At 37.9% G+C, this 20,922-nt stretch overlaps 3 protein-coding genes across 3 annotated transcripts; 1 reads left to right on the top strand and 2 right to left on the bottom strand.

Annotated features, from left to right (window-relative positions):
* Positions 1–162: 162 nt before the first annotated feature.
* LOC130749017 (ALA-interacting subunit 3-like) lies at positions 163–7,347 on the bottom strand. Its single transcript, XM_057602279.1, has 8 exons — positions 6,995–7,347; positions 6,289–6,347; positions 6,100–6,174; positions 5,904–6,011; positions 5,697–5,767; positions 2,033–2,330; positions 1,370–1,659; positions 163–458 (listed from the first exon to the last, which is right to left on the bottom strand). Exons 1-8 carry the CDS (start codon positions 7,068–7,070, stop codon positions 404–406), a joined length of 1,032 nt encoding a protein of 343 aa, XP_057458262.1. The 5' UTR covers positions 7,071–7,347; the 3' UTR covers positions 163–403.
* A 3,905-nt stretch (positions 7,348–11,252) lies between these two features.
* LOC130748872 (pollen receptor-like kinase 1) lies at positions 11,253–12,985 on the bottom strand. Its single transcript, XM_057602117.1, has 2 exons — positions 12,209–12,985; positions 11,253–11,622 (listed from the first exon to the last, which is right to left on the bottom strand). Exons 1-2 carry the CDS (start codon positions 12,846–12,848, stop codon positions 11,516–11,518), a joined length of 747 nt encoding a protein of 248 aa, XP_057458100.1. The 5' UTR covers positions 12,849–12,985; the 3' UTR covers positions 11,253–11,515.
* A 1,689-nt stretch (positions 12,986–14,674) lies between these two features.
* On the top strand, positions 14,675–16,462 carry LOC130743685 (protein FAR-RED IMPAIRED RESPONSE 1-like). The gene has a single exon (XM_057595916.1). The coding sequence runs from the start codon at positions 14,675–14,677 to the stop codon at positions 16,460–16,462; it is 1,788 nt and encodes a 595-aa protein (XP_057451899.1).
* The last annotated feature ends 4,460 nt before the right edge of the window (positions 16,463–20,922 follow it).

The following is a 20,922-nucleotide window of genomic DNA, read 5'->3' as shown; positions in this document are numbered from 1 at the left end:
CAAATTTGAAAAAGTTATCTGAAATCTATGAATTGTAGCACTTATTGTAGCCCTTTCTATTATCAAAATTTTGCTGTTGTCATCTTTATCTGGTTATGTCTAGCAAAAGCCAAAAGGAAGAAAACAAATAAGAACTCAAGTACTCAACTATATTTCCCAGGCTGTATGAATTACTTCTTGCATATATATTGGACGCTATCTATCAATAGGAAATACAGCATATTTCAATTCTGATGCACAATAAGAATAAAAAAAAAGTGTGTTCTGCAAACAGGCACACCTAAAAATCAAAGTGTCACTAGTGATTGGTTAACATAGATATACAAAAACTACACCCTCCACTGTAGAAGACCCATGCCTCATAACACTGGGAATAACAAACAAGCATGATTTGTTTCTTTCCCTAGTGCCCTCCTGGATTCCTATTCCATGACAAATATGAGGGATCTCCCAGTTGCCTAAAAAAGTCAGACAGGAAAATAAGTTAGGAACTAAAAAAATGATTCAACATTGTGACTTCAAGTGGTTGTTCAAGTATAAGCAAATTTCAATCATCCAATTTAGGCCCATTTGATTTCAAATTATACAAAAAGTAATTGTATGATGTTTTATAATTCTTTTAAAAAGTTTCTAATATTAGCTGCCGATGAAAGAACTGTGACAGATTTTTCCGAGTATTTTTGCTTTTTCTGAAAAAACTTATTTGTTATATTTTAATAAAATTACAAAAAAAAAACATAGACAAGCAGGATTTAAATTACTTGACAAAATCCAGCAACTATGAACTTTGTATTGTATAGTGTACACCAAGAGAAATAGATGGACAAAAACAAGCATAAAGTGTAACATAACTGTAGCGGCTTCTTTCACATACAAGTTCTAATCAAAGCTTTTAATCACTAATCTCTAAATTATATACCTAGAATAGCACTAAAGGGGGCCCTTTTTATAAATAACTTAGGTAGTTCCAGTAAATAATATAATTTTTCCCATTTTTCCTTATAAGTAGAAAGAACTTCATAAGTACGCAAATCGCACCGACTTAACAAACAACTCACTAAAAACATTATTTGTATTTTCATCAAACAGAACAAAAAATTCAATGCTAATTTCAGTTAAAAAGGGAGATGGGGTTGAAATTAAATGTCAGGCCTGATAATCCAGTTAACCTGTATCACAGAACCATGTATTTAAGTACCATATGCAAACTTATGTGAAAAATAAATGCATCCAACACCATTTTTGGTCAAACAAATAAGTAAGCAATCAAGCAATAAAACAGGTAAAGCCCATGCATGCTACCCAATTTATTGCCCTGCTTCAAATGGAAACTTTGCGATCTAAAGCAATAAAGGTTTTAAGTGTGTACCTTGGCTTGACGAAATATACAATGGTAAAAGCCAAAGCCAAAAAGAAGCACAACCCTCCAACGGTGAGATAAGCAATGCCAAGGAAGTCATTCTTCCCACCAAGCCAGCTAGTAGTTGATAGTACGAGCTTTTTCTTGCCATTAAAACTGTATGTGTTGTAGTTATTTTGAAGCTTTACACTTATGTTCTCACCTTCATCGAGATCCACCTCTATCTTTCCGTACAACTTTCTAAACGTTGGCAAGGCAGCAGTTCTCATCCAGACAATAAGATCCTCCTGCTCACTCAACTGTTTGATAAATTTTCAAAAAGTGAGCAAAAAATCTTGATGGATGGAAGCTATCAATTGAGAATACTCGAGGTTATTCACAAAATGAACAGAAAATTATAGTCGGAAGTAATTGAAAAATTAATATCAGAGAGGTGTGTTGCAGTGATCATTACAGTATGTACAATACAGATACTAATAAAAGTAGTAACAACACTTGTAAAAACAACAACAGTAGCAGCAACAACAAATAAACCAAAAGATTTTGACACATAAGGACATGCAAGGTTAACCAGAATAAACTCTAATTACATGATTGAACCTTGTGCAGAAGCATAATAATACCTGAAGATAAACTTAATTCATCAAAACAAGAGGTCATGTAAATACTCACAGCTATGGATTCATTGAGATGAGCACCACCTATAATGGAGCCATTCTGGAAGTTTTTAGGAAGAACATTTTTTCCAAATTTGTGCTCCCTATCACTCTTCCAGGCGATGCCTTTCTTATTAACTGTCAAACTCTTGTTTTTATAGGAGAAGCTGTATGTATCATTGAATAAACTCCAAGCTATAAGACCACAAGGCACAATTGCCCTACCATTGGCAATATCTTCAGGCTTACAAGCACTTGTTGAGCTCTCTTCTTTTGGATCCCTCAATTGCTGATCACTTCGGCTTTTAACATACCTAATTATAGAAAATAACCGCGATAATAAGAATATAAACAATCATGCATCAAGAAAGCAACTATTATAAATATATTAAAACAGAAAATACACGAAGGAAAGTATCAGTCAAACACATTGAAATCATTACTGTAAATATAAGATGATACAGGGAGATAGAAATAGAAGCCCAGTCCAGCGAGAGGAATAAGACAGATTTTTCACCAAAAAAAAAAGGAGTAAGAGATACATGAAATTGTAAGATCCTACCAATATAAAAGTGCATTAAATAAAGATATAAAATAATTAACTTAAGCTTATACAAATATCACAAGATTTCAAGTAAAAATTCTGATATTTGTTTTATAATTATTGTTTATTATTTTATAGAAATTGTATGATTCAAAAGCACCCTTGCTGCAAGGCCTTAGTGGCCAAGGCTTGGCAATGTCATCCTGATATCTTATCTGCCTCTCTAGTACACCATGTGCGATGGGACTCAATAGAATTCAATCAAAAAACTTTTGGTAGCATCTTTCGGAGAAAAATGGAAATACAGGCAGGCATCAATGAATCCAGATGAAACTTGAGACAGTGGATTCCATCTCACTTCTCAAGATGCAAATCATGCTACAAAATGAATATAATCAAATACTTGCTCAAGAGGATCTTTTTAGGCTCCAGAAGTCCCGTGAGCGATGGATGATACTTGGGAACTAGAATACAACCTTCTTCTATGCTCAGACAATCATAAGGCATAAGAGAAATAAAACTATTGGCCACAACCTTGAATGATAAGCCAACCCTCATCCTCAACACGTTTGCGAGCAGACTTAGGGCATCCATTCCCATTTTCACTCCACAGACAAAGAATGCCTCACTTGGACAAATAATTTGAGCGGAGTGTGAAGGAGAGAGAACGTATGGGTGGCTATAACCGTGTGAAGTAAGAGGAGGAAAGTAAGGCAGAAACTGAGTTAGGAATTGCGAGAAAAAGGAACTCTCGAAATTGCCTTGTATCTGTTCTTTTCTTTCTTCTTGCAGTTCCCTAAACTGGATCTGAGTTCATCTCAGAAATCCAGAACTACGCCATACAATTGCATTTCAGTTCTATTTCCTTTTCTACATTTCTCTGGTACCTGACAGCTTAATTAGCTTTTCCCTACTTTTGATTTGTCATTTTCTTTTCCTTAGTCTCCATGTACCAGAAAAAAAATATATTGTGTATTCTATTATAGTATTATCATTATCTAAATGTCTATTTTATAATTAACAACCTAACTTTTAACTTTTAACCAAAAAAATGAGCCTGAAAGTTCATGGTTCCAATCGAAAAAACAGAGTTGAGAGTTGAAGCAGAGATGGTGGGTTTCTGCAAGACAAACATCCAACAGCAGCAACAAAGGAAGGACTAGCACCCAACCTTGTTGAAGATCACAAGAGGAAGAACACATCCCTTTTCAATCTGGTTGAAGATCTAACAAGAGGAAGAAGCCGAGACCAGTGAGCACGTACAGTTTCAACTTTTGAAGGGCAGACAGAAAAGCAACAGCACAGATGGATAAGAATAGGGCTAACTTGTGTGTTTCAAATATAGAAGAGGAGAGTAGGGCTTCCAAAATATGGTGGGGTTATTTAGGGGGGGTGCGGGGGGATCGCACCATCTTACTGTTTTTATGAGTAAGATTGCCGATCGTAGTCAATCCCGGATAGCGGCGCGTAGCGGCCGACCCCAAAAGTGGGATAGCGGGATAGCGCATAGCGGGATGGCCGCTATTCTGATTTTTCATATATAATTTTATATAATTAATAGTATAATAGTATATACATATATACATATAATAACTAAAAAATGATAAATATAACTTAAAATTCATAACCTGATGAAATGATAGAGAAGATAGGAGGATCTTCCAGCACCAAAGGTAACAAAATGAATTGATTGAGAATGGAAAAATAAAGAGGAAAAGAAAGGAAAGAAAAATAGAGGAATATAAAGATAACAAAAAACAGAGCATAACAGAGGCCCAAGGGAAACAGGGGCAGTGGTCGCCGGAGATTGGTTGAAAGTCACCGCACAGTGGTCGCCGGAAGTGGGCGGTGCTTGTCGGAGGTCGGGTGGTGGCCATGGGTGCTGATCGACGGTGGCTGAAGGAGGTCGCGTGGCACAATGACCAGATTCGCAGAAGAAAGAAGAAGATGAATAGTGAAGAAAGTGAAACGCGCGTTTCACTTATAAAGAGGGAAATCCCAAAAGTACCCTCAAAGTTTAACCTAATTGTAAAATTTCAAGGGCAATTTAGGGATTTTTCTTGGATCCGACCCATCTTAACCTGGAGCACTGCGATGGAACGCGATTTGACCCGCGATCCCACCCGCGACGGCCGCGATTTGGCCGCGAATAGCACCGCGACGGCCGCGACTCCGTTCCGCGACGCGATCAGATCTGAATAGCGGGGAACCGCCGCGACGCGACGCGACGGCGCGATAGCGCCGCTATTCCGCGCGATCGATAACTATGACACAAGACCGCCAAATCGCATTCCAGCATGAGATTGGGATCCCTAAGCTTGTCAGAACTACAGTATGATGGTAAAATTACAGTCTAAAATACGAATTCGACTACTGCGCGAACTAGTGCTCCAGCATAGCACCTTAGATACAGTGCTCCAGGCAACATATTCATCGCCACCAAATCAGTAGGGTTATCTACCTATCTATTGACTCAACTCATTCTTCATCCTCACATCACTCTCTCCAGTCCCAGTCCTTTTGTCCCTCTAATTCCAAAACTCCTTGTAAAGGCAGTTGGATCAGTGTTGTTAATGGCAGATGGCCAAAAACAGGCATACTTGACAAATACTGATGGCATATGGCAGATTATGGTGGAATATCGGCCATTGCGGCTTGCTCCGCCATGAGATTCGGCCATGGAGTCGTCATGGAGGATATTTGACAACAGTTGGGTCTAATTCAATAAATACTTTTATCTAACGATGAATAAGTCTTAATTTGAGTAATTTTTTAAGCATCTATATATGTGCGCTAAAACTTATAAACTATGTATCTGGTATAAGTGGTATTCACTGTAGGCTGTAGCAGCCACTCAGAAATCTGCTAGATAACTTTGCATTCTTAGGGTTAGCTGCTTAGGGAAACTGAAAAATTAGTTTTAGATTGGCTATATGAACTTTCATTAGATTGTTAAAATAGTGCTAGACAGAAAAAGGTTAGAGCAGCAATTTCCGGGAAGTATCAGGAAATGTCTATGGCAACACCAGGACATCCTTGTTTCTTAAAAATCACCCCACTCTCTCATTTTGTAAACGTTATATTGAAACAAATAAGAAGAATGCATGACGTGTGAGAAAAAAGGGTTATTACATACCGGCGATGATTCTGGTAAAAGTTGTCAAGCTGGTAGTAGACATAAATCGGTGACTTCATGTGCTTGTCCACCTTTTAATAAGAGAAAGGAACAAAGAAAGATACGATTACCACAATGTGAACTCCATTAATTATCAACAACGGAAACAGACCTAATAGAAAGATGATGGTTAATTAAAATAGATAAATTGGTGTTAAGGAAACTTACTTTTAGTGTTATTTTGCATGTTTTATCTGCAGAACTCTGAATGTATGCTATCTTATTATCTACGCCTTTCAAGCACGATGATTCATACCTATGAACAATTTCAACAACCTGATATATACAAGAAAAGAAAGTAGTAGTCAGCAATCAGCATTATATATAGCTAATTGTAATTCAATACATTCTAGCCTCATCCTACCTTTCTCGAAGCAATTAGTGAAGCAACTCCGATAGGAACAAATACAACACTGACAAGCAAGAATGCTGAAATAACCTGCAGGAAAAGAAGTACAAATTATATGACCGCATATACAACAACCTGAAGATGCATATAGGTACATATATAATCAATCATAATCAACGAATTCAAAAAGGTATCAGTTAGTACCGCTCGAGGGGTAAGAATTGGCTTGCATGCTGGAAGTTCTTGCTGTGTAAACTTTGAATCTGAAAAAAGGCATTAAATTTTCAAAGTGAACCTTTGTTTGTCAGTTCAGTACTAAGTACCAAAAAAATACAGAAGTAAAATCAATTGTTGCTAAATCATCACATATTATCCAACCGCGTGCGGCTCTTTCATTAAGTCAACAAACAACCATTATGCACATCAATTGCTTTTTAACACATACAAACTGAAAAAAATTTGCAAAAATGAAGTGGATACTTATTCCAATCAGGCTTGTTAATAGCGCTATAGCGTAGCGCCCTGGGTTCACCGCTAGTCCACTATTTGCCGCTATTATCCGCTAGTAGCCGCAATAATAGCATTTTTTGGGCTTGCCGCTACGCTACGCTATCTGCCATTAACAACCCTGATTCCAATAGTATGTTATATTTTCATGAAATTGAACTCAGGTACCTATATCTAGGTATTATAATGCACTAAATACAGAAAGAAAACATCACACCACCCACACTACTCACATATGAACCTCAACAAACCCACTACCCCTTTTCTCAAAATGCACTCAATTTGATTCAACAGAAGAATAAAAGGAAAGAAATTACCATCATAAACAAACAAAAAGGTAAAATGGGTCACTGAAATTTGAACTCAAAAGGCAAAAAAACTATCAGTAATCACAGCGCATTACACTTGGGTCGTTTGGTGTTTCTTCGTGCTGCAGTGGAATCAGCGGATCCAGGAGCTGCGGCGCTCGAAGAAGCCATTCACTGAATCGGAATTGTTGAAAGACTCAGCCTTTTCGATCTTGGATTCGCAATGACGATGAAGATCGAAAAAGGGAATTGGAACCCTAGAAAATTCAGTGACGAAATCTCTCTCTCTCTAACTCTGGTGTGAAATGGAAGAAGGAGAGAGGTTAGAGAGGGAAAGTGAGTGTCCCGTTTGGGAGTTCAGCAAAGCAATTCATTACAGTGGCTTGTATTGGTGGCTTGCTGAGCTAAAGCAAATCATGTGTTGGGATTTGGTACTATACATTATTCAAGCAAAACTTACTTGTAATAGCTTATTTAATTGAATTTTGTATATATAAATTGCACTTTTGGGTGTGAATTTGCACCAATTTTCGTCCCTCTTGTTTGTTCAAACTTCAAAGGGAAAAGATATAAAAAATTAAAAAAACCTTTCGGTGGTGTGAGGATTGAGCCCCAAACCTAACATTGGTGTTACACAGTCGTTTGTTTTGTTTTAAGTTTGAAAGTGTTTTTACCCGATGAAGGAGGTTCAAAGCCTCTTTTATGTTTAAGGCATTGGAATGTATAATTTCGAATGTTAATGTCTCAAACAAACTTCTAAACTGAAAATCAAACACAGATGTAATCAATTGGTAATTTGATATAAAATATGCATTGCATAATATATAACTACATGCTAAATAGTAATTGTAAAACATTCATCTCTAAGAGTGAAAGTCAAACCCCCAAATTGCACGATTGAAAATTCAATCAATTAGTATTTTTTATGAATCTTAATTTAATATAATAAAATAGTTGGTGTTATTTTTATTTTCAAAAATAGTTGCCCAAGGGAGGGTTTGAGATCTTTGATGTTGATCATGGGGTCTATATGGTCAAGTTTGATCTTCCCGACGACAAAGACAATGTCCTTAGGGGTGGCCCCTGGATGATTTTTGATCAATGCGTGGCTATGTCCCTATGGAGTGTGATGACCCTATGTTAGTAGTGGTTTTAGGGTCATTTCTTTGAGTGTTTTGAGTCTTTTTCTTTGTCTCATGTAGTGTTTCATGCATTCTCATGCATTTTTGTGTTTATTTGAGTTTGAGTCAAGTTTTAATAATTTTATGGTTTTATGAGGGTTGTTTTTGCATTTTTATAGAGTTTAGGACTTGCATGAGTTTTGCCATGATTTTGTGGGGACTAAGGTGGTTAAAAGCCCTTTGAATTTCTTGATTTTACTCCTTGTCTTGGTCCTTTAGTGCTGCAGCAGGTAACTTATGGAAAAGGAAGGCCGAGATGCAAAGGAATTGAAGAAAGCATTCAAAGGGGGGTTACAAAAAGCTGAAAAGCCACCAAGAGCGTGCAACTGGCGCTCAAGCGCCCTCACCTGGCGCTCAAGCGCCAACACTCCAGAAGCTGGAGTTTTGCTTCTGCCTCATGGGCGCTCAAGCGCCCCAGGGCAGCGCTTGAGCGCCCCAACTCGACCATTTTTGCCTATAAATGAGGCTTAGGCCATTTTGTTCAAAAACTTCTGATTTTCTTTGAGATTTTTACCAAGTATTGAAGCTTAGGGATTGCTTTTGGGGCTTGTGAGAGGCTTCCACCTTGTAATTTCCAGGTTTCATTCACATTTCTTGTATGGATTCACTAGCCATGAGTGGCTAGTACTCTCTTTTGCTTTGGGTTCAATGTGAGTTCATGAATTTCTAGTCTTAATTCCTATCCATATGCCCTTGTTCTTGAATCTACCTTATTTTTCAATTCTTTTATGCATGATAAGCTTGGGTGCACCTTTGCTTAAGGCTAAATTGCAATCATATTGGAAGATTGTTGTAATTTGGGGACTTGGGTTGGAATTGACCTCTCTTTGCTTGCTTCTAGGAATAGAGTGAGGGATTGGTTTTATTGGCCTGAAAATTGCATGCTTATAAACCTCATATAAATGACTAAGTACACAAGGAACTGGGCTTAGCTTTTAGTATGGGAGAATTGCTCATGTGAGGAATCAATGAGTGAATATCTAGGGTATAACAATAAGGGAATGATTCAAGGTTTCAATTGCATAGGGTAGGTTGTCTAGGAAGGATTGGATGAACATTAACCCAGAGCATTTTCATCAATTGATATTTTCATTTTCTTTACTATTGCTTATTTTGCAAACTCTTGTTACAAACAAACAAATCCAAGAACTGAATTTTATTTGCTTTCAAACTCACAAGCTTTGAGCTTAAACCACAATTCTCACTCACGGTCCCTGTGGATTCGATATTAAAACCCGGAGATATCTGTGCACTTGCAGATTGACCCAACAGAGTCCAGACTTTGTCACCTCTGAAACGTTGGCGCTGAAGACTATGGCTTGGGTCAGGTTCCCTGGGCTCAACCCTGCTTACTATGACGAGAGCTTCTTGAACGTTCTGGCTTCGCCGGTTGGGAGACCTATCAAGATTGATGTCCATACCAAGCATATGTATCGGGGACGGTATGCGCGGGTATGCGTGGAGATAGACCTCAGCCAGCTCGTGGCGAAGAAGGTGTGGTTTCGAAATGAATGAATCCGAGTGGAGTTTGAAGGGCTTCATATGATATGTGATCACTGTGGATGCTTTGGACATCTTAGTCTCAACTGCGCGGATGGGAAGCCGGCGACGGCTGAAAAGCGTCAACCACCGGCGGCTGAACAAGGAAACCCTAGTGGGGTGGCACAGCTAGGGATCCTGTCCCGGCGTGATCTTGACTGTGCTCCGGCGTGATCCTGTCCTTGCCCTGGATCCGCGTTGGGTGGTCTGGAGAGCTCCTCCGGATGGTTGGCTAGCCCTCAACGTCGACGGCTCGTCTTTGGGTAATCCGGGGAGAGCTGGGGCGGGTGGGGTGGTCCGCGACGCTTCAGGACGATGGTGCTTTGGATTTTCAGCGTCCATTGGGGTGTCGGAGATCCTCAAGGCGGAGCTCTTGGCAATCCTCTCTGGTCTCCGTCTTTGCTGGGCTCGTGGCATCAGATGTGTGGTGGTGTTCTCGGATTCTAAGCTTGCGCTCTCTCTGGTCCAGCACGGGTGTGGTCATTTCCATGTGCATGCTGTGGTTGTTGGGTTGATTCCGGAGCTTCTTGGCCACCCGTGGCAAGTGCGGTTCGAGCACCTCCTCCGGGAAGGAAATGCAGTGGCGGATTGTCTTGCTAAGGAGGGGGCGTGTGACTCATGTCGCCTAAAGATTTGGGACTCTCCTCCCGAGGCCGCCCTCCCCCTGTTGGCAGATGATTACCGTGGCACCTTGTTTATGAGGAGCTAGTGGTGTTGTTTTCTTTTGTTTTTTAAGCATGTTTTACCAAAAAAAACTTACACGATAACAAATATTTTATCAAAAATTTATCAAGTGAACAATTAGTCTCTAATTAGTGCATTATCTCTAGAGGAGGAAGAGGAAGAGGAGGAGGAGGAAGAGACGTGAATAGGCGCGAGGCACGAGAAAGAAGATAGATCAAGTGAAGGAAAAAGGATAGAAGCTCAAGAGGAGAGCCCAAAAGGAACGCTTGGTTGAGTTTTTACTCTTTTATGTTGTTTCTTCTACAGACGATGTACTCTATTATCCCGCAAAAAGGGGAGTTTTTAGTGAGGCTTGTCAGATTTTGACTATTAGAATATGTTATTCTTACTTTAGTTGAAATCTGAACAAAATGAAGGAGTCCACCAAGAATTCTCGTCTCAAAACGTGATCTCTGAAAAGACCAACGGTAGGCAATGCCATTTATTGTGCACTGAGGCCGCCATTTTCCCAAATTAATAGAAATACTAGCATCAAGAAAGGACGAGCTCCATCGTCTGGCTAATCGCAGTGTTGCTAGCCAATGAGCCACAAAAAAAAAAAAAGCTTAGTACATTAAGAATTTGCTTAAAAATGAGCAAAATCCTTGAAAACTCAAACACATGCCTCTATTAAGAATGAGCATAAGTCCTGCCACCGCCGAGAAAAAGCCTTGAAAGAAATGTTTCAAGTACAAGCATCGGTAAAACTCACCTCAAGCTTCGTAAATGATAAAGACGAAAACATTCAATTAAAATAAGAAAAACGTTCCGCGCTCTTCAAAGTTCGACAACACACAAGTAAGGTTTATTCACTTTCATGTAAAAACCATGTTATTGTGTTAGATTTCGGAAAAATAATTTGCTTAAAAATAGGTTGTGATGCATAAAGTAAGCGAAAATATATTAACAATGGTCAAGATCAGCCACCACAGCACGAAAACAAACATTGTTCAAAATAAAAGATGTCCATAGGCACTTCAAGATACACTTCAAAATAAAAACAAATTAAGAAAGTTCAACCAGTTTTGCCGTCCTAGATAACTTTGAGAATATTGGCCTCACTAACATAAGGTGTGAAGAAATGATTGTTCTTTTAGGATAGAGTGCGTTGACCTAATCTAGAGCCTTCTCAAATCTGGCTTCATACTTCTTGTCGCCTCTCCCTTAATGTCCTCAATCTCTTTTGCCCACTTGGCCATCAAATTTGGGAGGCACCTCTGATTTGTTGGGGGTCTTGTTGCAGGGGTTGCTCAGAGGCTTTCCACAAAGACCTTTGTTGCCTGAATTCCACAAGAAAAATTAGCAAGTTGTATATAAGATAACATCCCACAGGAAGAGAAAGAAACAAATTGTATCTCCTATCCATTCTAAGAGAAAAAAGGAGTATCTTCACATGAATGGATGATCAAAGACTGTTCATTATTACAGTCAAAATGCTGATGTATAACCAATGCTAGTAATTGAGTTTTATAAGAAATGTTGAAATTAACAGTTTAGGAATCTAATTCACGACTTAGTCTACAATGTGTTGCTGTTCGGATTAATCTACATTGTTCATCCTCTCGTTACAACAAACATGGGGTCACTAATAAAAAACAAGCCGAGAGACTTACCAAAATGTTGAGTATGTATATGTACTAAAATATATTTTTATTTTATGCTAAAAATGTGACATGGGTTTTGAAATGTACTATAGAATTTTATATATCAGCTATGTGGCAAAAACTGGAGAGGAAATAATCATTTAGTTTGGGAAAGGAGTGAGAACCATGTAAGTTACTTATGACTTGTAATTAACAAGAAATTAAAGAACTAACAAATATATAGCCTAGTAGGTGAAAGAAAAAAGAATGACTCTTGACTTACCAGCAAATGAGTTTGGATCCTCGTTGCTCAAACTTGCTGGTATTGCACCCTCCAATTGATTGCTTGATAAATTAAATACTCTGAAATCTTTTACTTGAAATTCTGGTATGTTTCCTCCAAAACTATTCCCATGCAAGTCCAAATCTGAAAGCCTAGGCAAGTTAGCAAGGGACTTAGGAATATGACCGGTGAGCCCATTTTCTGCCATGAATACCCTTTTAAGATTTTCCATGCCCTCAAAAGCATCATCTGGAATTTCACCAGAAAAATTGTTATTAGACAGAAACAATCCCCTTAGCCCCACAAGCTTTTTGAATTCAGGCAATGGACCCTCAAATCTATTGATCATGACACTAAAAATCATCAAATTTGAGAGTTCAGACAAGGTGTCTACATCAACCTTCCCACCTAGTCCCATATTCTCTAATCTCAAGCCATAAAATATCTGGTTGGCGCATAACAAACCAGCCCAGTTGCACAAATTAGACTCATCACCCCAGTTACTCAAAGCATTGTCATTGGACAAGGAGTTTTTGAACCTCATCAAAATTTGACCAGTTGTTTCTCCCAATGATGGCACAATACAAATTGCCAACATAAAGAACATTGAGAGGCAATAGCATGCTCTTTTATGAGCCATTGTGATATGATCCAATCCTGAATCAAAATGGAATTTTTGCTAATGAAGAAAAAAACAGAGAAAATTGAATGAGAAAAAGAGAGAACTTATGAGAGTTGGCAGGGAGTGTGGATAGGAACTTAAGATTTAATTGTTCATTGTTAGGCCGGCCATATATGAGTTTTCATTTAGACCTTATATTCAATGTTACTTTTGATTTATAATATGTTGTTTTTCTTGTTGATTACAAGGATGGTCTTCTATTGCATTGGCTGTTACATAATTAGAAACCATATTATACGAATTTATTTGTCTGCTGTGCTTGATATGTTCTGAAGTTACTATGGTTGTAACCTGTATTTGGCAAGTGCTATTTTTTGGATTATGCGCTTTTTGGCAACTAAGTATTCCCGCCATGCATCATTAGTATTATCCAAGAAACAAAAACTTTTGCTTGCTTGGGTGCCCAGAATTTCAGATGAGTGTATGGTACATGAGTGATATCATATGAACCAATAATAACAGTACACTTAATATGACATGACCACAATACTTGTTATTTTACTAAGGCAATTTCTGTGGTGCCCGCAACTTTTTTATGGGTAGCGTACAGGAATTGCTTGGACCAATAACATTATTTCTTTTGTTCGATTTTTTTAAATCCGGAATAATAGCAGTAGCCTTTCGTAAATCATGAATTTACCCCCTAACTTCATTTATTTATAAGTTGGTCCCTTAGCTAAGGTAAAAGAAAACAAAAGCTAAGTTAAAAAGATCTTGGAGGTAATTTACATTCTGGGTAATTTACATTCTGGGTTCGTGAAAGATTAGATTAGGGTTCATGAGATAGGTTTTGTTCCTGAAGTCACCTAGATTGATTTCCTGATTTCATTTCATCTATTTGAATTGTCGTCTTCGGTAGCCTTTGGTTTGTGTGATTTCGAGGGTTTCACAGGTGATTCTTCTTCGACTGTGCTTTCACTGATGAATTTGGTTGTGCTCGTCTGTGTCGCTGTAAGATTTTGATACGGGTGTTTCGACTTGTACACCACTCTATTGAGCAGGGATCGAAGTTGCGGCTACCTGAACTGGTATGATTTTTAATTATTTTTACCCTAAGTATGGTTTTATTAGGTAGCAATGTCTTGAATCCTCGGTTTTGATTTTATTTCAGAGTTGGGAAAATGAATGATTCTTCAGGAGATAACTGGCTTAATCCGTTTGATGACGAGCTTTATATCATCGATGAGGATGATAGTCTGAATTCTAGCCCTGCCAACGGTTTGAAGCAGGGTGTGAATGAAGGGGATAATGATGGGGAAAATTTTGTGGATGTCGATGAGATGTTTGAAACTGGAAATGACAGTCAAAAAAACTCTGATGTAGAAGTTAAAGTCATGAAAAGGATTACTGAATTGTCTGCAGACGACATTAGAGGGATGGATTTCTCTTCTGAGGAGGAAGCATGTGAATTCTATTCTAAATATGCTCGTATCCGTGGATTCTTTCCAAGAAAAGATGATGTATACAAGGATGATGATGGCAAGATTATCTCACGACAGGTGGTGTGCAATAGGGCTGGACAAAGGCATCAGAAGCATATGCATAATAGTGGCAGAAGAAAACAACCTAAGCCTATTACTAGAGTGGGTTGCCTTGCTAGAATTCGATTTCGTTGTTTTTCTAGCAGTAAAAGGTGGAAAGTGGTTTTTTTTTGCGATGAACACAATCACCCATTAACACCATATAAGCATGTTCATTTGATTCCAAAATTCCGGCAATTGAGTGAAGGGGACAAAGCTCAAGCAGAAGGTATGAACCTATTTGGTGTGAGGACCCGCAATATTATGGAGGTGATGATGGGCCAAAAAGGTGGGGCTGAGTCGGTAGGCTTTACCGGCAAGGACTTGGCCAACCACCTAGACAAGCAAAAAAGGAAAAGAGTCAAAGATGGTGATGCAGTTGCGGCGCTGTCCTATTTACAAGGAAAACTTGACAGTGACCCACTATTTTTCTTCAAGTACAACAAATCGGAACAAGGTAATCTCCTTAACTTGCTATGGTGTGATGGAACCAGTAGAATGGATTATAACGTGTTTGGAGATGTGGTTGCCTTTGATAACACATACAAGAAGAACAAGTATAACAAACCTCTTGTGATTTTTTGTGGATACAACCACCACAAGCAAACAACTATCTTTGCTGCTGCACTTGTTCATGATGAGAAAACTGAGACTTTCATATGGGTTTTGGAAACCTTGACTGAAGCAATGTTTAACAGGCATCCTAAGGTGGCGGTTACAGATGGAGATCTAGCAATGAAGGAAGCTATTAGAGTTGTGTGGCCGAATACCACGCATCGTCAATGTGCATGGCACATTCACCAGAATGCTTTGAAAAATATTAGAAATCTTGATTTTGCAGATGAATTCAAGTTATTTGTGTACGCTAACTTAAACCCTGACAAGTTTGGAGAGAAGTGGGATAAACTGGTTGAGAAATATGGTATAGCCAACAATCCATGGATTGATACGATGTATGAGACAAGAGCTTCTTGGGCAAGCACCTTCATGCAAGACAAATTTTTTGCCGGTATTAGGACGACATCCTTATGTGAAGGTATTAACTCATTCATAAAGAATTATCTGCATTGTAAGTGTTCCTTGTTGGATTTTCTTTTCAATTTTGAGCGGGCTATGAAGAAATACAGGCACAATGAGTTGGAATCTGATTTTAAGTCTTCTTATGGTGAGCCTGTTATGACAACAGCACTTAGTGGCATTGAGTATGGAGCTGCCAAAATATTAACAAGGAGCATGTTTTGGGAAGTCAAGGGTCAAATTGAGGATGCCCTGGGGCTAAATGTGGAGCGTTCTGAGGTGGCCAATATTGTGATGATGAAAATGAGAAAAATTAGCAATCGCAGAAAAGAATATATTGTTGTTTATGATAAGAACCAGAAAAAGTTTGTATGTGAATGTGGTTATTTTGAGTTTTATGGCATCCCTTGTTCTCATATAATAGCTGGGATGAGAAGTGAGTATATTGATGAATTTCCAAGCAATCTAGTTTCTAAGAGGTGGTTGAAAACAGCCAAGTCTGCTCATGTGTATTCAATTTCAGAGCCTAGTATTCATTCACAGAATATGAAATTGTTGCGAAAAGGAGCTATGTCTGCCGCATGCAACTATCTCGCAGAAATAGCATGCGAAAAGGATGATGATTTTTCAAGTGTAATGGAAGACATTTATAAGCTGTTGAGGGATGTTCAGAAGAGTCGCAAACCGGGTTGTACAACAAAGAGTGCAGCCTTTAATGTGGGTGATCCAACTGTTGTACAGGGTAGAGGTGCCCCCAAGAAGACCAGAACTGTCACCAAGAGAAGGCATTGCTCAAATTGCAGGGGTATTGGACACACGATTCGTACGTGCCCGGTTTTGCTTTATCCTGATCAAGTCAATAACAGTGAAACAGGTGAATCTGCAAGTGAAGGAATTGAGGACAGCACAGACGACGAGGTGATTCTGATATTCACCATATTTATTGCCTGGTCTGATCATAATCATGTTGCTTGTGCATTTGGATATATAATTGTTAAAATTGAAATGATTTACAGACAAACGTTGGCAGCGTAGATCGGCAGAATAAGGGGGCTTCGGTGGCAAGTAAACTTAAATCGCAGCAACGGAAGCAGGGAAATGACTCCTCATCCACCCAAGTATGTGTAAATGAAATGCTTGTCATTCATCTTAAATTTTCTTGCATTGTGCTCAAGTTTTCTTTTTAGAGTGATGTGTGCTTACAAATTTTGCAGAACAAGCGTTCAAATCAGAACACGGTGTCGACAAAACAAAATAAGCGTAAATCTAAGCAACGAGAAGTCCCAGTCATGATTCATTCAAGCCAAGTATCTGTGAATGAAGTGGTGAGTATTTTTCATTATCTTCTTATTTTTAAGTTTACTTAAATGCATCAATGTGTGAGTCTCTGATTCCTGGTCATAACCTGTGCAGACTCAGAGTTCACCGAATAATGCAGGTCGCGGTGATGTGGATAACAACAGAGTTACTTTGTTGCCCCAGCATCCACAGGAAATACCTTTGACCCAAGAATCTGTGAATCAGGTAATTAGGATGGTTGTATAATTTATTTATTTTCCCTTCAGTGGTGTTTACTCAAGTTTCTCATTAAATTGTTTTCTCGTGGACATAATCTGGGTAGGTACAGGTTTATAACATGGAGCCTATTGTACAACAAGTCCACTATCCTGTTGTTCGTGCTTCAGCTGGACTTCCATTTTTGCAACCTACTTATGCCGTGAATATGACTAATGGAGTTCAGGTGTTTCCACAGTTTATACAGCACCAAAACGTCCAGGTTCCTTACCAAGGAGTTCAGATGCAAACTCTATTTCAAGCTGGACCTTCTGGCTTACTCCCGACATTTTCATCGACGTTGGCGGCAGTCGATAGGAGACACAATAGAAATTCTAGTTTAGGAAATAATTGAAAGCATTTCATTTTAAGTCAGTTTGATTTTGATATTGGAACAAATTATGTATTTGTGTGAAGGAAAAAAATTATTAAATTATATTTTAAAAACATCTTCTGAAAAAACAATATAAGTGCAGACTTTACAATATGTGTCCACTTATTTCATGCATTTTTTTTTTGGGTCAGAGTGTTGTTCATCTCACAAAAGGGTCAAGCCCAAAAACCAGGAGCCTGTTACAAGTGAGGTTCAAAATAAAATGATCAAACAATAAAATTACAACAACCAAAAAAAAAAATAGCTGATCACTGATTGCATTAAAGCTGCCTTTGTTCACAATAAGAATTGGCTGAACCCAAATTTTTTTTTGATTTGGCCTTTTGTTGTGAAGACCAGCAATGAAGTTTTTGTTTTTGGTCTGTTAGCCCATTGATCAATATAAACTGCGTTTTAGATCCTTTTATAGTCCCAAAGGTTTTCATTTTGGTCAAGTTAGCACATTTCATCAGTAGAAATCAACTTCAAACATGACAAATTAAACTAGCAAAACGTAAAATTATCGCTAATAATTATCAGCAATAGCTACCGAAATTGTTCCAAAACGTCACCGAACATGTCGGTGAACATAAAAGTACGGTTACCAAACAGTATAGCTTAGGTTCAAATTATAAATTTCAGCAAAAAAAAAAAAAACACAGCCAGTCCAGTTTCCATCTCCACTCCACCCTAATCAGCAAAGGCAATCATGATGTCCACAATTCTCTGATTCATGTAATGAAACTTGAAAGCACAGACATCCCCTTCTGCAAGCTGATACTTTCTAACGAATTCCCTCCAGCCACTACCAAACTTGCTCTTCGCCTGGCCATGAATGAGTTTGCATTCCACCAGTTTATCATTTAGACCCTTATATGGACCTTTCAGAAACACTGGATCAGATCCAAACTTCTTTAAGTGCTTCCCAATTTTCACAGGTAGGTCCTAAGAAATTGCATAAAACATGGGTTATATGCTTGCTTACATGGTACAAGAATTAAAAATGCTGATGAAAATAAATATAGAAAGAACAGCAAGTTACCAGTTGGCTTCCTTTGGCATGATGGTCTTTGAGGGTAACAGTGAAGGAGGGATTTTCAGATTCATGGTTAAATAGCACAAAGCTGGAGTTGGGAATACGCTTGAAAGGGGGTGTTACTGTAGGTGGTGGAACAGACAGGTATTCACGAAGCTTATTAACATCATCTTCCTCTGTCTTCACGGGCCAGCCATGATATTTGATTTGCTTATGCTTAGAATTGAAAATAACAATCTTAAATCTTGACCTGCCCACACATTTGAAGAGGAACCAGCACACACCAGTGAAACAAAAGACATTGCGTAGCCGTGACCATCCTGTTGTCAAGTACCCTTTTCCATGCAATCTTTCATACCTAACTTTGTGTGTTACACCTAGAGGGTCAGTCAGATACCAAGTGCAGTCCACCCTGTAATTGCCCATCTTGACCAATGTCTCAGGGACTTCTAAGTGAGTCTACAAAGAGGAAATCCAAGTAAGAAATCATCAGACTAAAATATACATGTATGTGTATGAACAGATAGTATCTAGTTAGAATGCAGACTATTACCATAGCTTGTTCATGACATGCAACGAAATCGTGCTCGGGGATCCTTTTTTGACTGGGTGCCATAGTAGAACACAGTACTTGCTTCTATAAACATGTTTGCACAAAAAAACATGAAGTAAATCATATGATTTTCAACACAATGAAGAGGAAAAGTAAGAAAAGAGCACATAATAAATCGTTTACAAGTAGCACATGCAAGAAAATCAGGGTAAAGGACAAACACACACAAAGTATTCTATTGGACAGAGATTATTCAATATGATTTTCATCACAATGAAGAGGGAAAGTAAGATAAGAGCAATATATTAGATGTATAACATGCATGAAAAATCAGGGGAAAGGGAGAATGGCAAAATATTCAATCTGACAGTAAGTGAAAAAAGGCAAAGTATTAAATTTGACAGGAAATGAGTTACAATTGGAACTATGTAATTTAAGTAAAAATTTGTCATAAACAAATGTTTGGTAAAAAATGGAAAAGAGACTATCAGTATTGAGAAAGGTGGAAACTTTGAACATGAATATGGCATATACCATAAAGACATAACCAGATGGTCAAAGGTCGCTGTCAGTCTGAACAAAGATGAAAAATTTGTGATGGACCATGGCATATAACTTTAATTAGTTCTTTTGTACTGCAGGCAAAGGTCACTATCATACCGAAGAAGGGTGGAAAATTCGTAATGACAAGTTACATAAAGAAATCAATACCCATTAGAAATAGAACATGCATGAACATCAGGGGGGAAAGGGAAACGGAAAGCGATTCAATCTGACAAAAACTTGTGAACTCAATGTTTTCCATGCACAACTAAATCGGCGACCCATATTTCATGAATATCAAAAAGAAATCAGGAATATCAAGTATCAAAATGGAGTGAAAATTCTGTAAAATTGAAAGAATCTTACCAGAGACGAGTGCCTGCAAGCGTCTCAAATGTTCGTGCAAAAAAACCCTAAAATCGCCGTCCACTGCTTGGAAGAATGTCTACCCTCTCGATTTCTCCTATGAGTGGGTTGTGATGGTTTTTTGTTCTTGATAATCGAATAATCGAATAAGCATTGAATGATCGTAACCGATCATATGGGAAATATAAAAAGTTGGTGAAAAAGTTTCTTTTTTACTGAATATATAAATTTTGAGTCTTATAAAAAACAAAAAACAATCACTGTCTAAGTGGTTAATACTACTCTTATTTAGCAATAGGTCCAAGGTTCAAATCTAAACTTGGACAGTTTTTCATTTTTACTAATATGTTAAAATTTTTATATTTAGTTATATAAAAAATAATATATTTTATTTTTTGTCATAGATTAATTAACCTTAATCATGGCGGGAACCCTAGAGCATCTAACATAACCTAAGAAGCATTGATTCGTCGTTGCGTGGGACTAATGGGGTTAGGCCAATGAACCGTAACGCTAACCCTAATAAGTGTTACGCATGACTCGCACTATATCGTTGTGTGAGCCATGCACGAGGGTGAGCGAGCGATTTGGATAGCTTGGTGTGAGCCACTATATAGTCTAAATGTCTAATACACTCTAGCACATGAACCCTAATGCATCAAGTGGCGGAACTTGGACAACAGAGTTACAGAGTATATACTTAAACAGTAATGATAAATAAATTGGGTTATATTTAAAATTGTTATACTTAAATGACAATTATAAATAAATAGATGTATATAAAATCTCAAAATTAAATTAGTATTTAAAGATAATATTTAGAATTGATATACTTAAATACTAATGATAAATAAATAGATGTAAATAAAATCCCAATAAAAATATTTAAAGTTTCTGTTTAAAATTGTTATACTTGAAGTTTAATGACAAATAATTAGATGTAAACAAAATCCCAAAGTAAATATTTAACGAGATGGAGCAAAATAATACGACAATGTTAAAAAATAAAAAAGGTTGGGTGGATCGAACCCTACCAAACAAGGTTGAATAAAGAAGAGCATATATTCATT

The sequence above is a fragment of the Lotus japonicus genome, chromosome 3, assembly GCF_012489685.1.
Source record: "Lotus japonicus ecotype B-129 chromosome 3, LjGifu_v1.2".
Lineage (NCBI taxonomy): Eukaryota > Viridiplantae > Streptophyta > Magnoliopsida > Fabales > Fabaceae > Lotus > Lotus japonicus.
Note: the sequence above shows the minus strand (reverse complement) of the source record. Positions and strands in the feature narration are given on the sequence as shown.

Excerpts from the sequence above, each read along its gene's own strand:
- LOC130749017 (XM_057602279.1), bottom strand. The coding sequence starts at position 7,070 with ATGGCTTCTTCGAGCGCCGCAGCTCCTGGATCCGCTGATTCCACTGCA. Across the intron at positions 6,175-6,288 it reads CAATTCTTACCCCTCGAGCG|GTTATTTCAGCATTCTTGCT; the intron begins GTACTAACTGAT and ends CTTTTCCTGCAG. Across the intron at positions 1,660-2,032 it reads ATCTCAATGAATCCATAGCT|TTGAGTGAGCAGGAGGATCT; the intron begins GTGAGTATTTAC and ends TTTATCAAACAG.
- LOC130748872 (XM_057602117.1), bottom strand. The coding sequence starts at position 12,848 with ATGGCTCATAAAAGAGCATGCTATTGCCTCTCAATGTTCTTTATGTTG. Across the intron at positions 11,623-12,208 it reads GGATCCAAACTCATTTGCTG|GCAACAAAGGTCTTTGTGGA; the intron begins GTAAGTCAAGAG and ends TGTGGAATTCAG.
- LOC130743685 (XM_057595916.1), top strand. The coding sequence starts at position 14,675 with ATGGAGGTGATGATGGGCCAAAAAGGTGGGGCTGAGTCGGTAGGCTTT.